Below are 24485 nucleotides of genomic sequence, written 5' to 3' on the forward strand. Positions count from 1 at the left end.
CAGGACTCTCCCTGGTGGGTGCTGCTGCCCGGGCCACCGCCAACCCTGCGTCATGCTCTGTATGACTTTCTAACCATTTTCCGCATTGGGGCTTTTCCTGAAACCAAACCCTCTGCCAGCACAGACCTCTTGTGAGGTGAGCGCCTACTAGGCTGGCTCTCCAGCTCATGGTGGCTCTCCTTCTGGTCATCGATCTGCCTAGGCTCATCGGCCGATTCGCTGCAGGCTGTCAAGACTTGACAGGTGTAAACATGCCCTACTTTGGGGATATAATTAGACCCATCTGATTGTCTCCCTCGGAGTGTTTATGGGACAGGGGTGTGAACATATGTGTGTGGGTGAATGTGTAAGTATGAATGTATGTGTTAAGAGTGTGGATGTGTGTCAACGTGTGTGTAAGAAAAAGAGCGAGATTCATTGAGGGGTTGGCCTGTCTCCATCCTGTGCCTATCACCTGTGCTCTTGGCAGCCACAGCCAGGCTCACCTGCCATGTGACAGGACACACAGGAAACAGGTAGAGCTATTTGTTTGAGAGGAGCACAGGTGGAGGCCCAGGTGATGTCTGATGGCCTCACCACTTCGGTGAGCCTCCAGAGCCCTTGCACCAGGGACTTCTGTTACTTGTGACCCAAACCATGGCCCCTGTCACCCTGGGTTATGCTTCTGTGTTTCCTGACTGGCCCCTGTCTCAGACTGAGTTTGTGAGGCATGCCCAACTGTGGTTAATGTTTTTTAGAACAAATTAAATATGACAATAGCTTTATTTTTTCCTGACAACTAAAGTAATAGAGAAATATACGAAGAAGAGAATTTTAAAAATCCCTCTGAATTATTGTTAATTATTTTTTTTAGGTGTGATAATCGTATTAAAGTTACATCTTTAAAATATTGCTCTTCTCTGGAGCACCTGGCTGACTCAGTCGGTGGAACATGCAACTCTTGATCTCGGGGTTGTGTGTTCGAGCCCCATGTTGGGTGTAGAGATTACTTAAAATAAAATCTTTAAAAAAAAGAAATAAAATCAGGGCACCTGGGTGGCTCAGCCGACTTTGGCTCAGGTCATGATCTCATAGTTTGTGGGTTCAAGCCCATGTCGGACTCTGTGCTGACAGTTCAGAGCCTGGATCCTGCCTCACATTCTGTGTCTCCCTCTCTCTGGGCCCCTCCCCCGCTCACACTCTGTCTCTCTCTCTCTCTCTCTCAAAAATAAATAAAAACCTAAAAATTAAAAAAAAAAATAAAATTAAATAAATAAATAAATAAATAAAATGTAGTTTGTATTTTTAGGCATAAGGACTAAGATATTTAAGGGTGAACTTATATGACCTTTTATGAATGTACATGTGATGACTGGTGTTTACTTCAAAATAAGAGAGGGAAAGCAGGTGGATGGAAGTATACATGAAACAAAATTGCCCAAGAGCTGATAACTGAAGCCAGGGATGGGGGTTCATTTTAATATTGTTTCTGCATTTTTATCTGCTTGAAATAGAAAAAAACAAAAACAACACCTCACCCTTAATCCAACTACCCAGAAATAACTACCATTAACATCTTGGGACATATGCCACTCAAATTTGTCATCCTAACCCACTTATTATGTTTGGAGGAGATGCCATAACTTGAAGCAAAAATGCCAGCCACTCATGTTCTCAGCCTCCTTTCTCAGGCACATGACAGAGCCTCCAGCAATCACACCCTCTCCTGGGACCTTGAATCAGAGGCTAATAATGGGAGGTATTGTGTGGACTCCATTAGGGCCACAGTGGGTCAATTTAGGCTGCCGTGGTAAGCTCACTAGTTCTTCTCTTTGGCTCCTTAGCCTTCCTGGAGATTCTGAGGGCTCCCCCAAATCCTCTCACAAATATTTTCTGCCTAAATTATCCAGAATTTGTTTCTTTCCCTCAAACTGAAAATCCTGGTGGGCACAACATTTTGTATAGTTTTTTGCTCACTGACAAGATTATACTATGCAAACTGCTCTGTAAGGTGCTGCCCCCACCTCTTCCCCCCCCCACCCGCCGCCACTTAATAGCATGAGGAAGGAGTCTCTGTAGGTATACAGACCTCCCTCCTTTATTCTCTCAAACTGCTGCTAATGCTGCTTCAAGAATGAGGGCGCTCTTCCCTGCCTTTCCCACAAGTGGTAGAAGGGAAGGAAGGGTCTTCATAATAAAAGTTCACTTTCTCATAATGAGTCACGATGTGCCTGACCAGCCATCCCCTATCAGTGGGCTCCCGGCCAGGCCCCAAGAGAGGGGTGTGTGTCACCCTCCATAAGCAGGCCCTGCTTTTCCACTGAGCCTCCTCCCCTGGGCAGACTGAGCCTGACCCCCTGCTGATTACGGGAGCAAAGGTTACACCATCCAAGGCTTTACAGGGCTGTCGGAGGTCAGGAGCCACCAGGCCTGCCGCCCCCCTGCCGGGGCCCACAACAACCTTCAGTTTCCCACCTTTGGTCAGGCACCTCATTGATCAGGCCCTCCTAGTCCAGCCCCGTGGAAACTCCTGTGTGTCAGGTACAGTTTGAATGGGCTCCCCTCAGCCTGTCTGGTCCCCGTTCCAGGCGACGACAATAGGAGGCCAAAATGGGGCTGGGTGAGGGTGGAGCCCTGGGGCAAGGCACAAGGTCATGGAAGCTGTAGGTAAGCTCCTTGCCCTAGTTTGTCCCTAGAGAATCTGGTCCCACAGGTCCTGGGCTTCCCTGAGAGGTAGAGGAAGGAGTGCTACTTGCAGGGGTGGGATGCCAAAGGGAGGGTTGTCAGCTGCTTCGATGCTACTAATGAGAATACTTTTTTTTTTTTAATGTTTATTCATTTTTTGAGAGAGAGACAGAGACAGAGCGCGCGTGCGCGCGTGTGAGCGGGGTGGGGGGTGGGGGCAGAGAGAGAGGGAGACACAGAATCTGAAGCAGGCTCCAGGCTCGGAGCTGTCAGCACAGAGCCCAACATGGGGCTAGAACCCAGGAAGCTTAACCGACTGAGCCCCCCCCAGGCGCCTGCTCATGTGACTAATCCTAATAGGACAAGCTGTCATCAGAGCTTTTACTACGTGCGGGGCGCTTTGCCAGAGTTTCACAGACACTAGCATCACAGCAACTGCCAGAGAGCTGTGCCATCCTGCTTTACACAAGAGAAACTGAGAAGCAGAGAAGTTAAGCAACTAGCCCAGGGGCGCAGTGGTACAGATTGGGGCCCAGAGTGGGAGCCAGGTTGGTGTACCCTCAGGCCTGCCTCATTATGAGGAAAGTGAGCTTTAATTATGGAGACCCTGCCTTTCCTTCTACCTGCCCACTTGTGGAAAAGGCAGGGAAAGAGAGTGAGAGACCGCCCTCATTCTTGTAGCAGCATTAACAGTGTTTGAGAGAATGAAGGAGGAAGGAGGTCTGTATACTTACAAAAGGACACCCCCCACATACTCTTAACTGGGAAGTCCCTCTGGAGGCTGCCTCTGTCCAGATAGTCACCAGTGGTGACGCCCCTTGAAATAGCTGCCCCCAGGCCCCACGGGCATTTGCTCACTGTACCAATCTCCGCCTCAGAGGGTCAGCTGAATGTGGTCTAAACTTAATCACAAATGACCTTGCACAGGGTTTCCCAGCAGGCCCAGAGAACGTGGAATTTTCTCTCTCCTTTGCAGGTGGGTTCCTACCAGCCGCTTTCAAGAACTCTCCCAGCACTGCGTCCACAGCTGCGCGGTGAGTTTCCTATGCACTTGTAGCAGCTCTATCAGTTACTTTTTTTTTTTAAGTGTGTAGATATGTATGTAATCTCTACACGTGGGGCTCGAACTCACGACCCCCAAGATCAAGAGTTGCATGCTCTTCTGACTCAGCCAGCCAGACGCCCCCCTCTCAGTTACCTTTCAGACACTCCTGTGAGGTACTTTTCCAACCTTTCCGATGAGGAAATTTTATGAAATAGAAGTCGTAGCAAGTGGCTTCTCAGAGTAAAATGGGTTTGTGTGGCAGTCAGAGCTACTCAAGACTAACGACAGCAGTAGTGGAAAATGGCAGTTATTGGGAGCTTCAGACATCTTCAGTAAATGAGGAGGCTCACCCTGGCCAGCCTGGTGGGAAAGGGCCTTGGGGGCCCAGGGGGCAGCGTTCGAATCCCAGCACTGCCACTTTTCCTGGCTGCATCACCTCAGACAAGTTGCTAAACCTCTCTGAACCTCTGTAAAATGGGGCTAATAATGCCACCTCTGCCCTGTAGTGATCTTATATGTAAAATGGCTGGCATATAGCCACTGTTTGAGAAATGATGCCTCCTATTATTTTTCACCAGTAGCTGGATTACCTGGGTACTTGGTGGTGTGAATTTGTGATGTGAATTAATGCCTTTAAAGAGAGATGTTGTAGCTCAGGCTCTTCAATTACAGGTGAAATGACAGAACATGTAAAACTTGTTTCTTGACCCTTGCCTCACTTGCTCTGTGCTCCAAGTGTAGAGTTTCCTCTGCAAACTCCCTGTTAGCCCACCCCCAGCCCCATTCCCCCTCTCCCCCCGCCACCCCCCCCCCCCCAATTGCTCACGGGTCTATGTCCTGAATTTTTAATCATTTTATCACAATGTCCCTGTCATGTGTCCTCATATTCCTCAGACCCTTACTCTAGGCCTAATGACTAGTCAGGTTGGGGATGAATCTACCCCATCCTGCCCCCTCCTTTACTGCCTACATTAACGTAACTATTCTTCAACTTCATTATAGTAACTTAACTATTCCAAGCTGCTCTTGCCTAGGCAAATAACTTGATTGTTTATCATAGGAATTTCCTAAAAGACCCATCAACTCTTTAGTAGGAAGCATCAACAGACAGTTCATGCCTGAGACACTTCAAACCCCTTGCCTTAAATAACCCCTCACCTTGCTCTTTCCAACCCCAAACTGCTGTTATCTTGAACTTTTGCCAATCCCAATCAAGCCCTGCATTGAAAGACCCCCTTAAGACAAACTTGAAATTCTCATTGAGATTTGACCTTGTGTCATCCCCTTGGGGTGCTTTGGGGACTGTGGGCGGAGGATCCTGTGCGTAGAGCCACTCTTGCCCATCTCTGGGTGTGCATTTCAGACCTGGAAAGTACTGCTTACACCCCAGCAAGGCTCTTTGGTGGTGAATCTGCTGGTGGAACAGTTGTTATTCCCAGTTCTGCCTTCAAAAAGGTGAAAGCTTTCTACCCCATTTGACTTGTAAATTGATGGTATTTACATATCAATGGTTCAGGCCTCTCCTTCAAACCGGAGGCTTACTCTGTGTTTTGTGGAGAACAGCTGAGTTAAATGCAAATACCCAGAAATGTTTTTTTGACCCTGGAGCCAGGGCTGTTCGTCCCCTACAACTGGCCGGCCACACACGGTGGGTCACACGGCAAAGTCCTGTCCTGGGAAGTTGCCTCCCAATGGCGGTGGTGTGTGTGTGTGTGTGAGGGCTTGGAAGGAGAACGTTAAAACCCAACTTAAAATGGAATCAACACTAGAACATTTCACCTGAAAGAAGCCCATTCATTAGTCCTTAAAACTTGCACTTGCTAGTTTGTATTAGGCCTCCCTGGAGATGAATATTAAAATACAGCCAAGTTTTTAGAAGTCTGACCAAAATGTTTAATGTGGTGACTTTGGGTACACCTAGCCTCAATCACAAGTGAACCTAGACCGCACAACTGGAAACTCCTGGAAGGACAGACATGCCTCACTTCCTTTTATTTAGCACCACATGAAACTCAACACTAAACATTCAGAGATGAATCCGGGTCCCCACTATTGTTCAGGTTACTGAGGTTTCCTGCGAGCTCACATCTTCCATTCTCTGCCTTATCATATAGTTTCTATGAGACACTCTTCCTTTAACAGGACACCTCAGAATTCAAACCATCCTTTGGAATATTTATCCCATTTCTGTAGGATACCTGTAATGAATGTGTAAGAAACAGGTTCAAAATTGATGAGTTGCGATCACTTCAGTCAGTGGGAATCCCATGCGTGCCTTTGAAGCCTGCTTTATTTATTTGTTTGTTTGTTTTATTATTTTTTAAATGTTTATTTATTTTTGAGAGACAGAGATAGAGCGGGGGGGGGGGGTTGTGTGGAGGGGGGAGGCCAAGAGATTGGGAGAGAGAGAACCCCAAGCAGACTCTGTACTGTCAGCACAGAGCCCAATGCGCGGCTCTAACTCAGCCGAAACCGAGAGTTGCACACTTAACCAGCTGAGCCACCCAGGTGCCCCTGAAGCCTGCTTTATACTAACTAACAGGTTGGGAATGTGGATCTGGAGCCCACCCAAGCCTGGCGTTGTGTGGCCTGGGCTGAGGTTCTTAAGTTGACTGTGCTTCAGTTTCCTTATAAAAAAATATGAAAATAATAATAGCACCTACCTCACAGGATGGTTTGTAGATTACAGGAATTAATATTTGCAAACCATTTAGAATAGTGTCTGGCACATAGGAAATGCTGTATACATGTTTAATAAATAAAAGGTGAATTTATTATTTTATCCCATGATATATGTTACCATAGATCAGTTGAGTGAGATTTTGAAAAATACATTGTACAAACAAAATACGACAATTTAAAAGACTTTAAAAACTTACATTTAAATAGCTGAATGCTTTCCATATAAGCTATAATTCAATAAAGTTAAAAAAATTAATTCCAGTGCAATTAACATACAGTATTATGTTAGTTTCAGGTGTACCATATAGTGATTCAACAATTCCATATACTACTCAGTGCTCATCAAGATAAGTGTATTTGTGGGATGCCTGGCTGGCTCAGTGCATGGAGCATGTGACTCTTGATCTCAGAGCTATAAGTTTGAGCCCTACTTGGGTGTAGACATTGCTTAAAAATAAAATCTTAAAAAAAAACCAGAGGGGCACCTGGATGTCTCAGTCTAGTTCTTGATTTTGGCTCAGGTCATGATCTCACAGTTCATGAGATTGAGCTCCTGGTTGGGCTCTGCTTAAGATTCTCCCTCTCCCTCTGTCCCTCTCCTACTGTGCACGCTCTCTCTCTCTGTCTGTCTGTCTCTCTCTCTCAAAAAAAAAAAAAGATAAGTGTGCTCTTAATCTCCTTCACCTAGTTCACCCATACCACCCCCCCCCCACCTCCCCTTTGGTAACCATCAGTTCTCTATATTTAAGAGCCTGTTTTTTGGTTTCTCTTTCTTTCTTTCTTTTTTTCTTTTGTTCATTTGTTTTGTTTCTTAAATTCCATATAGGAGTGAATTCATATGGCATATGTCTTTCTCTGACTGGCTTACTTTATTTTGCATTATACTTTCTAGATCCATCCATGTTGTTGCAAATGGCAAGACTTCATTCATTTTTGTGGATAAATAATATTCCATTGTATATATATACCACATCTTCTTTATCCATTCATCTATCAATGGACACTTGGGCTCCTTCTATAATTTGGCTTGGGCTGTAGATAATGCTACATAAACATTGGGGTGCATGTATCCCTTTGAATTAGTATTTTTCGGGTAAATACCCAGTAGTGCAATTACTGGATTATAGGGCCATTCTACTTTTAATTTTTAGAGGAATCTCCATACTGTTTTCCAGAATGGCTGCACCAGTTTGCATTCCCACCAACAGTGCAAGAGGGTTCCCTTTTCTCCACATCCTCACCGACACCTGTTGTTTCTTGTGTTGTTGAGTTTAGCCATTGTGACAGGTGTGAGGTGATATCTCATTGTGGTTTTGATTTGCATTTCCCTGATGATGTGATGTTGAGCATCTTTTCATGTGTCTATTGGGCATTTGTATGTCTTCTTTGGAGAAAGCTCTGTTCATGTCTTCTGCCCATTAAAAATTTTTTTTTAATGTTTATTCATTTTTGAGAGACATAGTGCAAACATGGAGGGGCAGAGAGAGAGGGAGACACAGAATGTGAAGCAGGCTCCAGGCTCTGAGCTGTCAGCACAGAGTCCGGTGTGGGGCTTCAACTCAGGAACTGTGAGATCATAACCTGAGCCGAAATCGGACACTCATTCGACAGAGCCACCCAGGCACTCCTGCCCATTTTTTAAGTAGATTATTTGGGTTTTTGGTGTTGAGTTGTATAGTTTTTTGTATATTTTGGACTCTAACCCTTTATTGGATATGTCATTTGCAAATATCTTCTCCCATTCAGTAGGTTATCTTTTGGTTTTGTTGTTTGTTTCCTTTGTTGTGCAGAAGCTTTTTTTTTTTTTTTTAATTTGGATGTAGTCCCAGTAGTTTATTTTTGCTTTTATTTCCCTTGCCTTAGGAGACATATCTAGAAATATGTTGTTACGGCTGATGTCCGAGAAATTACTACTGTGTGTGCTGTGTTTTAGGATTTCGATGGTTTCCTGTCTCACATTTAGGTCCTTAATCCATTTTGAGTTTATTTTTGTGTATGGTATAAGAAAGTGTTCCAGTTTCATTCCTTTGCATGTAGCTGTCCAGTTTTCCTAACATCCTCTGTTGAAGAGACTGTCTTTTCCCCATTGCATATTCTTGCCTCTTGTGTTGAAGATTAATTGACCGTATAATTATGGGTTTCTTCCTGGGTTTTCTATTCTGTTCTATTGATCTATGTGTCTATTTTTGTGCTAGTACTTTATATTCAATAAATTAAAAATATGAAATGATGGCAACATTTAAAAGAAGTTATTCTTTTTAAAAAATTAATTAGTTAATTAATTTTTAGAGAGAAAGAGTGAACATGAGAGGAGGAGGGGGCAGAGGGAAAGAGGAAGAGGATGTCAAGCAGGCTCCATGCCCAGCACAGAACCCCATTCAGGGCTCAACACGGTGCTGGGCTGGGGGCTTGATCCCACAACCTTGAGATCATAACCCCAGCTAAAATCAAGTGTGGGACGCTTCAAGGACTGAGCCACCCAGGTGCCCCAGGGAGAAGTTATTCTTTGGTTAAGGTTTTCCCCAGTATATTTTCGTCACTCTTTGTTAGGGCTTCTCATATTCTGATAAGGATAGTGGGGACTATGTCATAGGGAAGCAGCTCTCCCTCCCCTCCTTCTAGGAGCCTGGTCAGGGCCACATGCCACACCAATCCTATAAGAAGGTACAAATAGTTCATTTTAAAAACCAACTTGTCAGGGCGCCTGGGTGGCTTAGTCTATTAAGCGCCCAACTCTCGATTTCAGCTCAGGTCATGATCTCATAGCCGTGGGATTGAGCCCTGCATCAGACTCCGTGCTGGGCATAGAGCCTACTTGGAATTCTCTCCCCCCCACCCTCTCTCTCTCTGTCTCCCTCTCTCCCCCTCTCTTTGCTCCTCCCCTGCTTACACTCTCTCTCTCAAAATAAATAAATAAAACTTTAAACAACAACAACAAAAACAGCCTCCTGGGTGGCTCAGTTGGTTAAGCATCTGACCTCAGCTCAGGTCATGATCTCATGGTTTGTGAGTTCCAGCCCCACTTTGGGCTCCTTGCTGTCAGTGCAGAGCCCACTTGAGATCCTCTGTCTCCCTCTCTCTCTGCCCCTCCCCTGCTCATCTGCTCATTCTCTCTCTTTCTCTCTCAAAAATTAGTAAACATTAAAAAAAAATAAAAACGAACTTGTCGACTTCTTAATTAGTGTATCACCCTTCAAATACATTTCCTTGAAGAATTTTGTTCCTTTCTTGGACCTCAGTTGATTATACCTTTGGCCTTGTATACCTTTGGTCAGCCTCCTTCCTTATTACACTTACTTGTTTCAATGGCAGCTTTGTTGGTCTTGGCCAGCAGTGCTCAGGATCCTGCCCTACTTTCCAAAAGACTCATGTTGCCCGATGCTGGATCATCCTCATATGTGGCTGCCGAAGAGCTTATCCTGGTTTGCAGTGGTACCAGCTGGAGAATGCCAGCAAGTGCTGGCCTTAAATAACTAAAACAGCATTTTATTCAAAATGTTATTCAAAACGCTCTTCAGAGTGTGCTCCTCGGACCAGCAGCACAGACCTTGTCTGGGAACTTGTTAGAAATGCAAGTGTCAGGCCAGCTCTGGGCCAACTGAATCAGAACCTGCATTTCAACACCATCTCCAGGCCACGTTGCATGCTGAGTTGAAGATGCTCTGGCCTAAGGCGTGCACATCATTTGCCATTAATTCAAAGGCTGGCGGCAGATGCCAGACTCAGCTCTGGATTCCAGGATCACACACAGATACAAAAATGAACAGCCTATCCCAGCCCATAAGTTTTGTTCTGAGTATATCTTTGTTCTCTGCCACTTGTCAAAAGGGTGCCACTGGTCACTTGGGACATGGAATAAGAATAGGTAGTACTGGCCGGGGGAGGGGTGGGGGCAAATAACTCACATGAGTGTAATCCCGTGACCCCTTCCCCCACTGCACTCAGTGTTAGGGACCCCTGATCTGAGCTCACATCATACTCTGTGCTTCATCTTACCCGCCTGTCTTAAATGTGCTTGTTCAGTTCTCTTTCTGACCTAAGCAAGGAGCTCTTTGAGGCAGAGGCTGTGACTGGTTCCTCTTAGGGTCTCTGGTCCCTGGCACAGGACCTGGCGAATAATAGTGCTTTATAATGTGAATGAATGAATGCATCTGAGAGTTCTACTTCTCTAGGAGGGAAACACACAGGATATCTGTTTTTAGTTCCTGTAATGCTCCCTTAAAATGGGGGACACGACCTGGGCTATTCTTGCCCAAGTACCAGTGTTGGGGAATGCTTTTTGGGCATGTTTCTGACTGGAGTTCCACTCTGACCTTTCTTGCCAAAGGAAACTTCAACTGCACCTAAGGCAAGCTGATGAAAACAGGGAGGAAAGGGGGCGAAGGAAGAACCCATCTCACTGACTCAGTTCTAACCGTCAGCACTTAATCACTTCCAGTAGCAATCGAAGTTTCAATGCAAATACCCCCAAGCACCCAGGCCCCACATGGTCTTCAGATTGCTCAGACTGGAGTTTGTTCCCTCTTAAAGAAACACCCTTCCTTCTGGAAGGGACTTGGAACATGTGACCTATAAAGGAAATTTGTCCTGAGGATGAGGCAGGCAGAAGGAATCAAGGAACTAAATTCAAGGAAGTTGCTGATGTGACTTTTTATTTCCCTCTTCTGTCACTTCCCTCTTTCCCAAGGCTCTCGTACTTCTACCTGTCCTGACAAGACCTTTGGCTCCTTGGAGAAAATTGAAGTGCATAAAAGGCTCCCAGTCTGCTGCTCTGTTTTCTTTGAAAACTTCTGGTTTGCTTAGAAATTTGCTGAAGACTTTCTACAGATTAGAATGTTTCCATTCTAAAATTTTTCTTTAGGGAACTCCAGACTCCAGCCACCCAACCAATGGCATGAAGGAAAGAAAGTAGGTTTAAAATATAAAGAAGAGAAAGAAAGGAGATGGAGAAACAGGAAGAAGAACCAGAGAGTAAGAAACTGGGCCAAGCGACCTCAAGATTTATGCAGACAATGGAATCCACTCCCTCCCCCTCTTCAGGGTTGGGGTCCTGAAGAGCAGAAAAGCCGAAGCCTAGAAATGTGGGAGGCTGGGCCCAAATGGGTCAGAAGGGGCCCCTCCCTGCCATGACCATGGAAGGTGTCACCCCCACACAAAAGCCAGCCATGAAGGAGGCTTCGGAAGAGTGGGCCACATCCCTTTGTCCCATTTCTCCAGTCTTCTCATAGACCTGGAGTACGAGTGATGAGCAAGTTGGCACAAATTCAGTGCCATCACAGGGGGAAAAAGAAGCACGTCTGACTGAGCAGACCTAAGCGAATCATTCCAAATTTGGAAGCCAAGTTTCCAACCTGTGTTCTTTTAGATATGAGGTGGATATTCCTCCCTCCTCTGCCCCCACACCCCTCTTACCTCTTCTCTCATCAGCTGACAGAGCTGAACCTAGTTAGTCGACATTCACGTGTCACATCACAAAGCGGCTGGGTTCATGTGTTCTGGGATGCACAAGGAGTTTCAGTGATGGGGGCCTGGATCACTTTGAAAGATGGAAAGACTGGTACAGGGGCTATCACAGTGCTCAGCTCTAGATGACTGAGCTGTAGGAGGGGGACAGGACTGGCTTTGGTCAGTCCAGTTGACAGCAATACACTTTATACATTGAAAGACCCACTGTGTATTGGCTCTTTTTTGGTCTGAGGACGGTGACCATCATATTCACTTGACTTTGACAGCATTTACGGATCTGGAAAGGGACAACTTAATGGCGATGTTTTCTAAGGTATAAAGTTCATGAATTGTATTTATATGCCCTTCTGTATTTTATAGAATGCCACGAACTTTCCTTTATTACTCTTTCTACCTAGGCAAGAGATGTATTTTAGGGATGAAAACATCGATACAGAGCATTGAAACATAAATTTCACAAGTTACTGATTTCTTGTCAAGACCATTAAGTAGAATTAGACTGCATTGAGGAAAAAGATTTTTTCAAGCCTTCATACTACAGCTGGTAACAATAGGTTAATTTAGAGGTGGAACGCAGGTAAAAGATGTTAACCACCTGAAAACAAGAGTATTAGTTGACCGCCTGCCTCTTCTGCAAGGTGACCTAGGACAGGACATTCTCTCTGGACTTGTTTCTTCCCCTGTGAAATACAGGATGTTGTGCAATAGCTTGTATTTTTCTTTAGCACTGTGTGCCTGGCACTCTGCTATGCTTTGTACGTACATTGTCTTGTGCAATCTTCACAACAGCCCAGTTTATAAGTGAAGAAATGAAGGCTCAGAGGTGGGTACCTGCTAAAAAAACATTAGTGCAGTCCCATTCCCGAGCCCGTTCCTTAGGAACTGCCAGTATTATGGTCAAGATCTTTCCCAGCTCTATGACATAGGATTTCAGCATATCCCACTTGACCCAAATAATTTCCTAAAGTGAAACGGTCTTGGCACAGATTAAACCAAGATGAAAGCAATTGATAATGGAGGTTTCCAGCTGTAGGCCAAGCAGCTTGCTGCCACCCCCAGCCTGAGAATGGTGTTTCCTATCTTCTTGCAACAGCCTCCCCTCCCACACACAGGGCCCTGGGGCCGCCTGCAAACCCCGGCTGGAAGTCCTGCATACACAGCGTGAGAAGCTGCTCTCTGAAAGGTCTTTGTGGCTGGCTGTGGTAAGTGCTCCCACACAACTCTCCACCGCCAGTGGATGATCGGATAACTCTCAGATTAGGACCCCGCTGCAGCCCAATGAGAATGATCAGGATAATTCTGTTTGTAAAAATCTGTTTAATAAATACACATTTTAGAAGTACCAAAATAATTACCAACAAAATACACAATGTACACCATTTACAGGAGGGTAACACAAACCTTGATAGGTAGTGACTTTTAACCCCACACCGCCAAAAGGTTGAACAACACACCTGGTTGTTACACGTCACAGGATACCACTGAGCTCAGCCACGGAATCCATGGTGACTCAATGGCAAAAGCACAATAAATAAAATGTAATCCTTTCATCACATTTTTGGATAACCTTCTCCAAAAACCCCATAGAGGTGAGGCTTGAAAGTGGTTTTCTTTGAATTCCAACGATCTTCTTTGTCCCCCTTCCAAAGTTCACCAAAAAAAAAAAAATGGGGGCTGATCCAGAACAGTAAATGTTCAGGCCACGCAGTGTGAAGTATGGTTGTAAGTAACCCCTTTTGATTTTTTTTCTTTCTTTTTTTTTTTTTTTTTTTAGAAAAATAAAACTCTCTTTTTGTACAAATATACAAGTCCATGTTCTTTTAGGTACTTTTTGAAGCTCATAACGTCAGGCGTTGGCCTCCAAGCACACAGTCATCATAGGGCAGCTAAACACATGAGAAAAAAAAGGCACGTTAAACTCCCAGAGCTTTGCCAAAAGCCCTGGGATAATGGTGAGGGCTGCTCCTGGAAGGAACTCAAGTATTCTTGGATTCTATTCTCCATAACCCAAACATAAATTAACTTCAGGGGCTGAAAAGTTTTCCTTTAATGTTCCTCTCCTTTAAAAAGGGCAAAGACAGACACTCTTAGGATACTACTGGTCATGCACCCTGAAGTTTGAGAACTTCACTACATTGAGACCTTTGGATAAAGAGTAGCTCTAGGGGCCTGGGAAGGCAGTGCTTTGTGCAGAGTGACAAAGTGGAGACTCACCTCGTCCTCTGTGAACTCTGACTCCGTGTCGTAGCTCTCCTCATCCTCGCTCTCTGGCAGCATCTGAAGGTTTTCTAGGGTCAGCTGGCCCAGCTGCTGCTGTATCCGTGTACTTGGACGGCCCCAGGTGAGCTGGTACGGGGAGTAGCCTTGGTAGGTGACTCTGTTGACATCAGCCCCACACTTCAACAAAAGCGACACGAGGTCGGAATTCTGCAGGTCCACTGCAAGGTGGAGGGCAGTTCGGCCATTACAGGGCTCCTGAAACCAATAGGAATTTGAGATGTTTACAGCTGAGTTTGGAATTTCTGCTTGCAACAAAAATATGTGAAATCTTAGGAGGGCCCTGGAAGCTGATGCATTCCATCTGGAGACATGAAGCACTCACCTGAGCATTGACATCAGCACCCAAAGACACCAAAAGCTCCACGATGCCCAGGTAGCCATGGATAGAGGCTAAGTGTAGACATGTGTGACCTAGGAGAACAATGAAGAAAGTATAACCAACCACTTGTTTCAACCCTCAGATCCCAAGAAGAACCTTTCACCTATCCTTTTAGGGAACAAATTCTTCTGAATTTGAAGAAGCCAGAACATGGGTTCTGAATGAACTTTATAAAGGGATCAAATAGGCCTTTTGCACGCATATTTTCTCAACCTTTCAAGTGTTGAGTGTTTTAAGCTTTTGCCTGGACTCCTAAAGTCGGCCCACCTCTCCCTTCTCCATGTCACCTGCCTTCTAATCGGCAGGGTAGGACAGGCAGACCTACCATTGTAGTTGGTGGCCTGCAAGATGGAGTAGAGGTGCTGGGTCCTGCAGGTCTGAGTCAGGACTCCCACACTGGCCAGGCAGCCTTGCTCACAGGCGAGGTGTAGGGGGGTATTTCCTCGAAAGTCTCGGAGCTCAGGATCACAGCCAGCTTCCAGAAGTGCCTCAGCAATTTCTGGTTGGTTGGTGATCACAGCCAAGTGGAGTGGAGTCTACAAACAGAAGAGGGAACAGAAAGAGCATTAGCATGGCCCAAACTCAGTCTGTATTCCCTTGAACCCCAGAGAGCTCCTGATTGTGGGTGATGCTCCTCCCGGACAGGTATAAGGGGCAAGACAAATCCCAGAGGCCCCAGGTGGGCTTTCATAAAGTCCTCACCAAATCAATGGGATTTTCTTTACTCTCTAGGATGTTGGCTGATTCCAATGTAAAAGGCCAGGACAGATAATGACCAGTGATGATTAATTTAGGAAGGATTGGGAGCAACTGTGCTAGAATGTAACTTCCTCACTGGGCCAGAGGCACGGGGCTGGGCAAGCCGGCGCACCTGCTGCAGGTTGTTCTGGAAATTGAGGAAGGCCAGGTCTCCTTTCACTTGGCGGACTACTTCCATGGTCAATGCCTTCTCTTCATGGATGATGGCCAAGTGCAGGAACCTAAGGGTAAGAGAGGGAAAAACCCCCAGGGCCGCTGAGTGCATTGCGTGGGGCCCAGGGGAGGCGCGGGCTGCGGGGGATTGCGCAAGGCCGGGGTTTCTGGAGGCCGAGGCCGCGGTGTTTTCCGCGAGGTTATTATGAGCTGAGTGTTCCTGGCAGGCACCCAGGGACTTTCCGGCCCCCCCCCCCCCCGCCCCCTTCCTCCTAGGCGGGCGCCGGCCAGACCGCCCCGCCCTCCCGCCGGGCCGGAACGCCCTGTACTTCCCCTCCCGGCCGCGCGGCGCCCGCCAGCGGGGCAGAAACTCCCGCCCCTCTTATGCAAGCCGGGACTTCGCGTCCCCGCCGCCGCCCCGCCCCCGCCGAGAGGACCGAGGACCGGGACCCGGGGTTGGGGGGAGGGGTGCGCGCGGCTGCAAGGCAGAGCTGCTGCAACGCCGCCCCGGGATCTGACCCTAATCCTCTGCGCCCCCCCCCCCCCCCCACGCAGCCCGCTGCTTTGCAAGGTCTCAGGGGCGGTGCATAAACCCCAATCTGCGGACGCCTCGCGGGCCTCGCGTTGCAGGCCCGGCGTCCCCACCCGGGCCCGCGACACTTACGAGTCTCCGTCCTCGGTGAGCTGCTGCTTCCAGGGCTCGGTGCCGCGCGGCGCCTCCTGGGGCTCAAGCCGGATCTCCCGCAGCTCCTTCACCATCTGCTCGTACTCCTCGTCCTTCATGGAGTCCAGGCCGCTGTCGTGGCGGTCGTCCAGCAGCCGCTCTTTCTTGAGCGCGTCCCGGGGACCCTCCATGGCCCAGTCCTGGGCGTGCTCGGCGGGTTGAAACATGGCGCGGTGAAAGCTCAGGCGCTGCTGCCCAGGTGCGCTCGGCCGCGGGCTGCGCGCTCGCTGCCTCGCAGTGTCACGGAGGGGAGGACCGCTGGCTGCGACTGTTGTGGGCTCGCCAGCGCCGCCGCGGCGCCCTATAAACGCTGGCAGGGGATTTCTCTGGGGCGGGGTCAGGCGCGGGGAATTTCCAAGCCAGTCAGACCAGAAAAGAGAACTGGCCTCGTCCTCTGCTCGGGCGGGGGGGTGGGAGGGGGAGAAGCCTAAACTCTGAGCCGGGGTTCATCAGAGAAACTCCCTGCGATGAGCCACTGGGGTCATGTACTGGGAACTTTTTGATGAACGCTGAGTGGCTGGAAAGTCCTCCCGACTAAGGCCCCCTCCCCCGGTACTTCCCTGCAGCCTGCACCTAGTAATCCTGTCCCTCTGCAAGAAACCTTTCCCTGGGGTTTCCCACGTTCGATTCGATTTGGGGTCGTCGACTGCTGAGATCCCAAAGAACGCAGACCTGCCGGGCAGTTCCTCCTTGGGGTTTGCCAAACTGCCGGTCCTTTCCGATTTTTGCTCTTTTGAAAACGGGAGTGGAAATGATGGCTAGACGAGGGGATTTGTTTCCCCAAACTTTTCTCTGCGGGGAAGGACGCCCTGGCGGGTTAGAAGGTTGCAGACTGCCTCTGCCATCCTGTCAATACCAGGCTCTTTGCAGCACAGGGACAGGTAGCAAGTCCCCGAGCACTCCCTCTCCTCAGGTAGAAGTTGTGAATGCTTTGGCATTAAAAGTCTAAATGCTTGGAGAACCCTCAAATAGTTTCCTGGGGGTTAACAGTCCTATTGACTGGAGAGGGAAGCACTCTGCCCTGCATTCAGGGGAAAATGCTGAATATGACCGTATGTTTTTTCAAGTAAAGCAAGGTGTTAATCTTTGTAGTAGAGGTTATAGGTTGCTACCTTGCGTTAACAAAATAATTATTGAGGTCATGTTCTCTGATTTGCATTGTGCTGCTGTAGAGAATGGATCCTGTGACTGCTTCTGGGTGCCGAGCTGGGCGACTTTCCAAGGGCATTTGGAAGAGGCTAAAGAATTAATTAGTTGAGTAGTGCCTTACACAAGATTGGGCCTTAAGGATGGTTAATAAAGTAGTTGCTAAGCACACCACAAGGAGGCTCATGGCAGCCCTAACATTACCCCCTTGCTGACTCCATGCACACCTGTCCTGGGATGGGGGTGGGGGTGGAAGCAGTTGGACCTCTCCCGGCAATATGTGTAACTACTCCAGACTCCTCATCCTCTGGTTTCACCTGCAGAAATAGAACTTATGTTCCCTGCCCCACCCCCATCTCCTAGCCAACAAGCCTGTAATTGAACTCATCTACTTCTAGAATTGGTTCAGGCAAAATAAAGCAACTTGGGTCTGAATTCTTCAGAATTAGCCCCAGAAGCCTCTATAGTTGTGCAGAAATTTCTGGTGATTATTGCAAACATCTTTAACTTGACTGGCCATTCTCCTAACGCCCCTCCAACTATCTGAATATAGGGAATCTGGTTCAGTGGGGGTAAGATAAACCATATAAGGGGGAAAAAACCTAAAATCAAGAAATAAAACCTTCAGGATAGTAATGATCACATGTTACAATGAAAGGTTCCCAAGCATAGACTCCATTGTCTCTGGAGGCACACGATGTACAAAATATATAATTATTGAGGCAGGGTAGAACAGCAACTATAAGTAAATCTCAATTCCAGGCTCTACCTCTAATTAACTACACATTAATTGGAGAGATTAGTTAACTTTGCTGTGGTATACCTGCTTCTATAATAAGATTGGATTTAATGTCACTGAAGGTTTTTTCTGAGCTTAAAAATTTTATTGCTTGTTCACAAATGCATGTATAGCTGCTTAAGGGTGACTGTGTCTCTTAGAAATATCACAGTATAAGTTTTTGGAAGGACTCCAAGACTTTATGCAAACATCGTTCTCAGAACTAATTTTGTAAGATAGGTATTGTTCCTACTTTCCCCCAAAGAAACTGAAGTGCAGAGAAATTTACCTAGGCACTCCATGGCAGTTTACCTAATTTCTATCCCAACATATTAATCATTTGGCCAAAGCAATTGTTGTGTTAACACTGTTGAAAACATGTTGTGAAAATATGAAAATATATAGTATATTGAATATACTATAATTTGAAGAAGATACTCAAAATATTTTCTACTCCAATCATGAGGTAAAATAGAGGGTAGATGTTCCCCTGTTTGGAAATATTCATGTCTGTAAAAGAAAAAAAAAAGTACAGAAATCTTGAACTCTAAGTGCCCCACTTATATACCTTAGAGGAGGATTTTTAGCTCCAGGTTTAAAAATGATTATTAAAAAAGAAAACCATGCATAAATAAAAAGTATCTCAAGAATAGCTTTCTTTGCACCTCTTACTGCTCTGTGTTCCTGATGGAGTTGAAGTACTGGTAGTCTTTATTCCTGATTGTGTAGTGTGACACCTAGTGGTAAGAGTCAGGCCCAGGCATTCCCTGATATATGTCATAGTGCTTTTGGAAATTTTGGGTGGTGCTGAGCCTTGATGACCTGTCCCTGTGGTGGGGATTCCCAAGGAGGTACCCTATGATTTTCTGCAACCTGGGAGACAGTTTTGAATAATGTGATCCAACATATTTTCTATCATAGGTAGCTCTATGTGGTTTAAATCAACAAACGTTACAATTTAGACAATAAAATAACGTACTTGGAAGTCAGAAAACGAGCAGGTGGGGCAAAATAAGACAGCAAGACTGATGATTGGCTTAACAACACCTTTATGAACTCTTGGGCATTTAGACTTCTCCCAACATTCTAAAGATGTTAAAACCTTAGATAACTCATTTTTAATGTCATTTGCCTTTTTTTCCTTTTTTAATTTTTTTCACTGTTTACTTTTGAGAGAGAGAGCACAAGCGAGAGAGGGGCAGAGAGCGAGGGAGACACAGAGTCCAAAGCAGGCTCCAGGCTCTGACAGAGCCTGACTTGGGGCTTCATTCCATGAACCCTGAGACCATGACCTGAGCCGAAGTCTGATGCTTAGCTGACTGAGTCACCCAGGTGCCCCTGCCTTTAAAAATTTTAATGCAAAAGACAAAGGAATGAATATGTTCACTTCAAAGTGGTTTTATATTTTAGCCCAGAAGGGAGCCAGAGAGAATGACAGGATGGTCAGTGATGCTCACTGGGCCTCACTCTGGGCAGGAGCACCCCCATGGAAGAAGGAGCATCGACAGAGGCCTGTGTGAACACAGGCCCTTCATGCACTCCTCCTGGGTAGGAAATGCAGTGTGGACTGGACCTACCGTCTGAAGTGCCCAGTGGTCTAGCAGCTTAGAGCATTGTCCAATATATTTGGCTTTGCTGAACATCATGGACAGGGTGTCCTATGCCAGTTGCCCTGCCCATTGAAACTAAAATTGTGTTAGCCCCAGCAAACTGAACTCCGGAAGAAAGCTACCCGATTGCTTGATACAGCCAGACTGGAAGAGAGAGTGGCCATGGCACCGCCCTGAAGGGCAGGCAAGTCAGGCACACCACAGATGGACAGCCCCATTAGGAAACTCGGCATTTATATTCCGCTTTCAGTCCCAGGCCCTGTCTTTTCCTCCTGTGATAGTTAGCAACTGCTGCCCTCCATCCCTCTCGGAACCTGGAGCTCCCAAGCTCTGGACCTCTTCTTAGGAAAGACCATCAGGACCTTCATTTGTACTGAACTGAAAATAACACTGTCAAAGCCTTCATGTGTTTCTTTTGCTACAAATTCTGCAAATTAATGGGGGATCAAAGCTTTAAAGGGTCTCAAACTCAAATATCTAATGCATAGGGGCCAGGAGGGTTTCACAAATGAGTGAGGCCAGCCATGTGCGTCCAAGAGGGATGTAGTGGCATCTCTAACAGCCTAGACCTGGGAGACCACGTCCCTCACCCTCAGCTCAGGCAATTCTTACCAAGCAGCACAATTCAGTACTGATGTTCCATTGTTAAAGAAAAAAAAATCAGAAAATGGATTTTGATGTGAACATTTTAAAACGTGGGAACCAAACAAAATACATATCTGCATCTTCTGGCTAAGTTGAGCCCACAGGCTTATGTGTGTACAACCTCTTTTTCAGCTGAGGTATGATGTTTTTATGGTGCTTTGGGGGAAGGCACTAGCCTTTGGCTTCCTTGGTATCGCAGGGTCTCTGTTCCTCTGTGCAACTGGAGGCCGGGATCACAGTTGTGTCCGTCCAGGAAGTTTTGCTTTGCTCCTCGCAGGCAGGATTAGAATCAGAGGCTCTAAGCCCTAAGAGGAGAGTTATCTTTCCCCCAAAGAATTTTTAAACATTGCATTGTAAAACAAGTATAACAAATTCAACAAAGTTCTGATTTTTCTCACAAAGACTACTTAGGTAGTCTTGTTTTATTTTATTATTTTATTTTATTTTATTTTATTTTATTTTATTTTATTTTATTTTATTCTATTCTATTCTATTCTATTCTATTCTATTCTATTCTATTCTATTCTATTTTATTTTATTTAACTCCTTTTAATGAACACCTCTTCAAGGCGTTCCTGCTCTGCTGGTGCCCCAACCATGTGCCCAGTCTGCGTGTTGGACAACCTGCTGTCAGAGAAGGAGGCCTGCACGTGTCACCCTGGCCAAAATTCCTGGCTCTCCCTTTTCATTGTTTGTTGGCAGTAACCAAGTAATATCTATAGGCGTGCGGGGTTGTTTATGTTCTGTTGTGTTTAGGGAGGAGTAGCTGGATCAGGAAGGGGGTGGAGGCTTAAGAGCACATTGCTTCCTCTGCATGCCATTATATTTGCTGTTTTGTCTGGTGTGTTAAATTCATTCTGAGTTTAGTCAGGGCATGAGGACATTTTCAGCATTCAGGCAATTCTACACAGAAGCCTGGTAGCAAGATACAGGACATGAATGATAGGAGGTCCCTGTTCTTGGGCACCATAATCAGGTGGCAGGGGGTCAGCATCAGAGTTAACATCTACTATCAGAAACATCAGGTAGGGGTGCCTGGGTGGCTCAGTCGGATAAGCTTCAGACTTCAGCTCAGGTCATGATCCCACAGCCAGTGAGTTCGAGCCCCGTGTCAGGCTCTGTGCTGACAGCTCAGAGCCTGGAGCCTGCTTCGGATTCTGTGTCTAGCTCTCTCTCTGCCCCTCCCCCACTCACACTCTGTATCTCTTTCTGTCTCAAAAATGAATAAATGTTTTTTTTTTTTTAAAAAGAAACTATATGTGGACATTTTTTTTCCCCTCTTTGGTCTAAGGTCTTGGGAATGATTTAGGACAAAGGTAAACAGAATCATAGCTGCTAAAAGATGTGCTTCAGCTTACAAATAAAGATTTAGGAACCTTGATCCTCAGCCCTTTCTTGTAATCATAAGATAATATCTTTCCCGAAACTCCTTTTAGAGCCTCTCTCCTCTGGAGTAGAGCCGCAGGTTACTTGGATAAGTGTTAGAAATTGAGATGAGTCTCGGAAGCAATTAATGAGGGATACCTATAAAAATATTGATTCTGAAAGTTATTTTTAGGCTTATTTGTAAGTACTGAAATTAAGTGAGAGACAGAGTAAGAAGAGTCACAAGCAGGAGCTGTGAGCAGGAGAAAGGGGGAAATTGGCCTAGAATGGCTTTCCTTTGTTATCAGGTCTCTGCTGTCAGAGTCTAGTCTCATGACTGTGACATATTGCCTCTGGATAAGTCACTCAGCTTGGCTCAGGAATGCTCATCATTTCCTATATCCTAGGGCTGCCTATAGCCTACAGTTTAGGGATTATTGTGCCAAGAACACTAATATTTTCAGAAAGCAAAGTGGATTAATGCATCTCCAAATCTTTAAATGTTAATATTTAAAAACTGGGACAATTTAGAAGAGAAGTTAAAGACCGTGGGAGATAGGGAATGGGAGTGCCCCGACATTCACTGACTGAAACTCAGGAAGCAAGGGGACCATGGGTGGGGGTGACAGCATGACTGTAGGTCTTGGTAAATAATCTATATGAACAGACAATGGAGAGAGAACAGGGAAGCACACATGTAACCCAGTCACAACGTTGACATTGTCCATAAAGGACTCAGATCCACCCCCAGGTGGCCTGGGCATCAGGACGGGGAGATACGGGGAAGGACAAGGATTCACACGAAAAAGAGGAGGCTGCCTACAGGTCAGGAGCATGGAGGAAGGGGAATTAGGTAAGGAGCCACAGTGGAATTTTTCCTTCACAAATGGCAGGATCCAGCCGCCAAGAGGAGGAGCACAGTGTGGATGGAACTGTCTCCAGTGACATCTTCAGGCCGTCTGTGGAATAACTGTTCTCTGAGGAATCCCGTTTTCTTGAGGGGATTTTGGGAAAGTCAGGTTAAAGATGTCCACTGAGGCTGGATGCTTAGTGCCACGACAGTGCATCCATCGTTCGTCACAGTCCCAAGGGAAAGCTGTGAGTGTTCCTTCTCCTGAAACCCTTCTAGCTGAGCACCTCCTCTCATCCTGCTTTTGCTGTGACTCCAGCGCCACCCTCCTTCCATTTTCACGGTCCCCTCATTAGTGAAGGCCCTGTTTTACCATAGTAGCCTCTCATCTATGGGTACAGTCCTTGAATGCTTACCAGGGTTGCCATTTGGCATACTTCAATCTTCACAACCATTCTGTTGGGTGGGTACCATTATTTCTGTTTTAAAGGAATTAGAGGCTCAGAAGGGGGTAAGCCCCTCACTCAGAAGGCAGAAGTCAGCGTGCAAACCTATCACCCCGTGCTGCCCCTCCTTTCTTTGCTCTCCACACTGTACAATGTTGCTTATTTTTATTTAAAAATTTTTTTAATGTTTATTTATTTTTGAGAGAGAGAGAGAGAGAAAGAAAGAGAGAGCGTGCTCAAGCAGGGGAGGGGCAAAGAAAGAGGGAGACACAAAATCCAAAACAGGCTCCAGGCTCTGAGCTGTCAGCACAGAGCCCGATATGGGGCTCGAACCCACAAACTACGAGATCATGACCTGAGCCGAAGTTGGACACTTAATTGACTGAGCCACCCAGGCACCCCTTGACAATTTTTATTTTAAACATTTGCAAAGATATTGACACAAATTATACATTGCATTTTCTATGGTAATTAGTTTTTAAATTGAAATAATAACACTTGCACATGGTTAAAAGTTCAAGTAACATACAAGGGCTGCAATTATACAATTAAATTCCCTTTCACTATTGTTTCTAACACACATTTCGTCATGTTATTTCCTGTAACAGAGCCTGGAGAGACCTACCGTGGCCTGTAGCATGGAGTCTGAATTCCTCAGGCAGCATTTAAAACTCTCCAGAATCAGACTCTGCCTAGCTTGGCCACTCTTAGTCCCCATTTCTCCCCGGCACCAACACTCTGTTCCAACTTCTCTGGGCTTCCCTGGGATATGTCCTCTGCTCTCTTGCTTGGTCCAAGGACCAACTTCTTTCTGTTTCCTTGCCAGGGCGGGCCCTTTCCAAGAGTCCTTCCCTGTCCTCCCTCTCCCTGGAGAACTCTGTTCTCTTCTCAACCCTTCTAATTCTTACCGTCTGTCTTACGTACAGGGCCTGTGGTCACACGTTGCCTTGCGCTGCCTAATTATTCCTCATGTCCTCATCTGATTCCAGTTAGACACTTAAGAATGTGGGGTGGAATGGGCACTGCTGGGTGTGGAGGAAAAGCATTCATTTCTTCTGTGTCTCCTTTGTCCAGCCATTGTTTAAGGCATGAGTATCCCCTTTTCCTCAGACCTATCATAATTGTTCTTTGACTCTTCTTCTCTGTCACTACCTGACTTTTCATCCAATCAACTTTTCTTCTCTATCTGAAAATCATCTCAAGAACTCATCTGGCCCAGCTTCTGCCTTGGTGTTATTCTCACTTTATAAAGGAAGGAGGCATTGTGGAATAAAGGCTGTTAGGAGGACAGGAAGTCAAACCAGAGCCACCATAGATGCAGCGCACCTGGACATTAGAGCATTTGTAAGAAGAGTGAGGAGACTATAAATAGACCTGGACAGTACCTGCCTCCCCCTCTTTTCTCTCTTTTTTCTTCTTTTGCTGCCTGAGAGTTACCTCTGGTGGGCCCCAGAGTTAGGAGGAAGACTCCTTTACTTTGGAAATTGATGAGG

General features: G+C 46.2%; 1 protein-coding gene across 1 annotated transcript; it reads right to left on the bottom strand.

The window, feature by feature from the left end:
* Nucleotides 1-13154: 13154 nt before the first annotated feature.
* NFKBIA (NFKB inhibitor alpha) lies at nt 13155-16436 on the bottom strand. Its single transcript, XM_027065590.2, has 6 exons — nt 16093-16436; nt 15388-15496; nt 14842-15052; nt 14460-14548; nt 14072-14332; nt 13155-13743 (listed from the first exon to the last, which is right to left on the bottom strand). Exons 1-6 carry the CDS (start codon nt 16317-16319, stop codon nt 13696-13698), a joined length of 945 nt encoding a protein of 314 aa, XP_026921391.1. The 5' UTR covers nt 16320-16436; the 3' UTR covers nt 13155-13695.
* Between the last annotated feature and the right edge of the window lie 8049 nt (nt 16437-24485).

Source organism: Acinonyx jubatus, chromosome B3, assembly GCF_027475565.1.
Source record: "Acinonyx jubatus isolate Ajub_Pintada_27869175 chromosome B3, VMU_Ajub_asm_v1.0, whole genome shotgun sequence".
In the NCBI taxonomy this organism is placed as follows: domain Eukaryota; kingdom Metazoa; phylum Chordata; class Mammalia; order Carnivora; family Felidae; genus Acinonyx; species Acinonyx jubatus.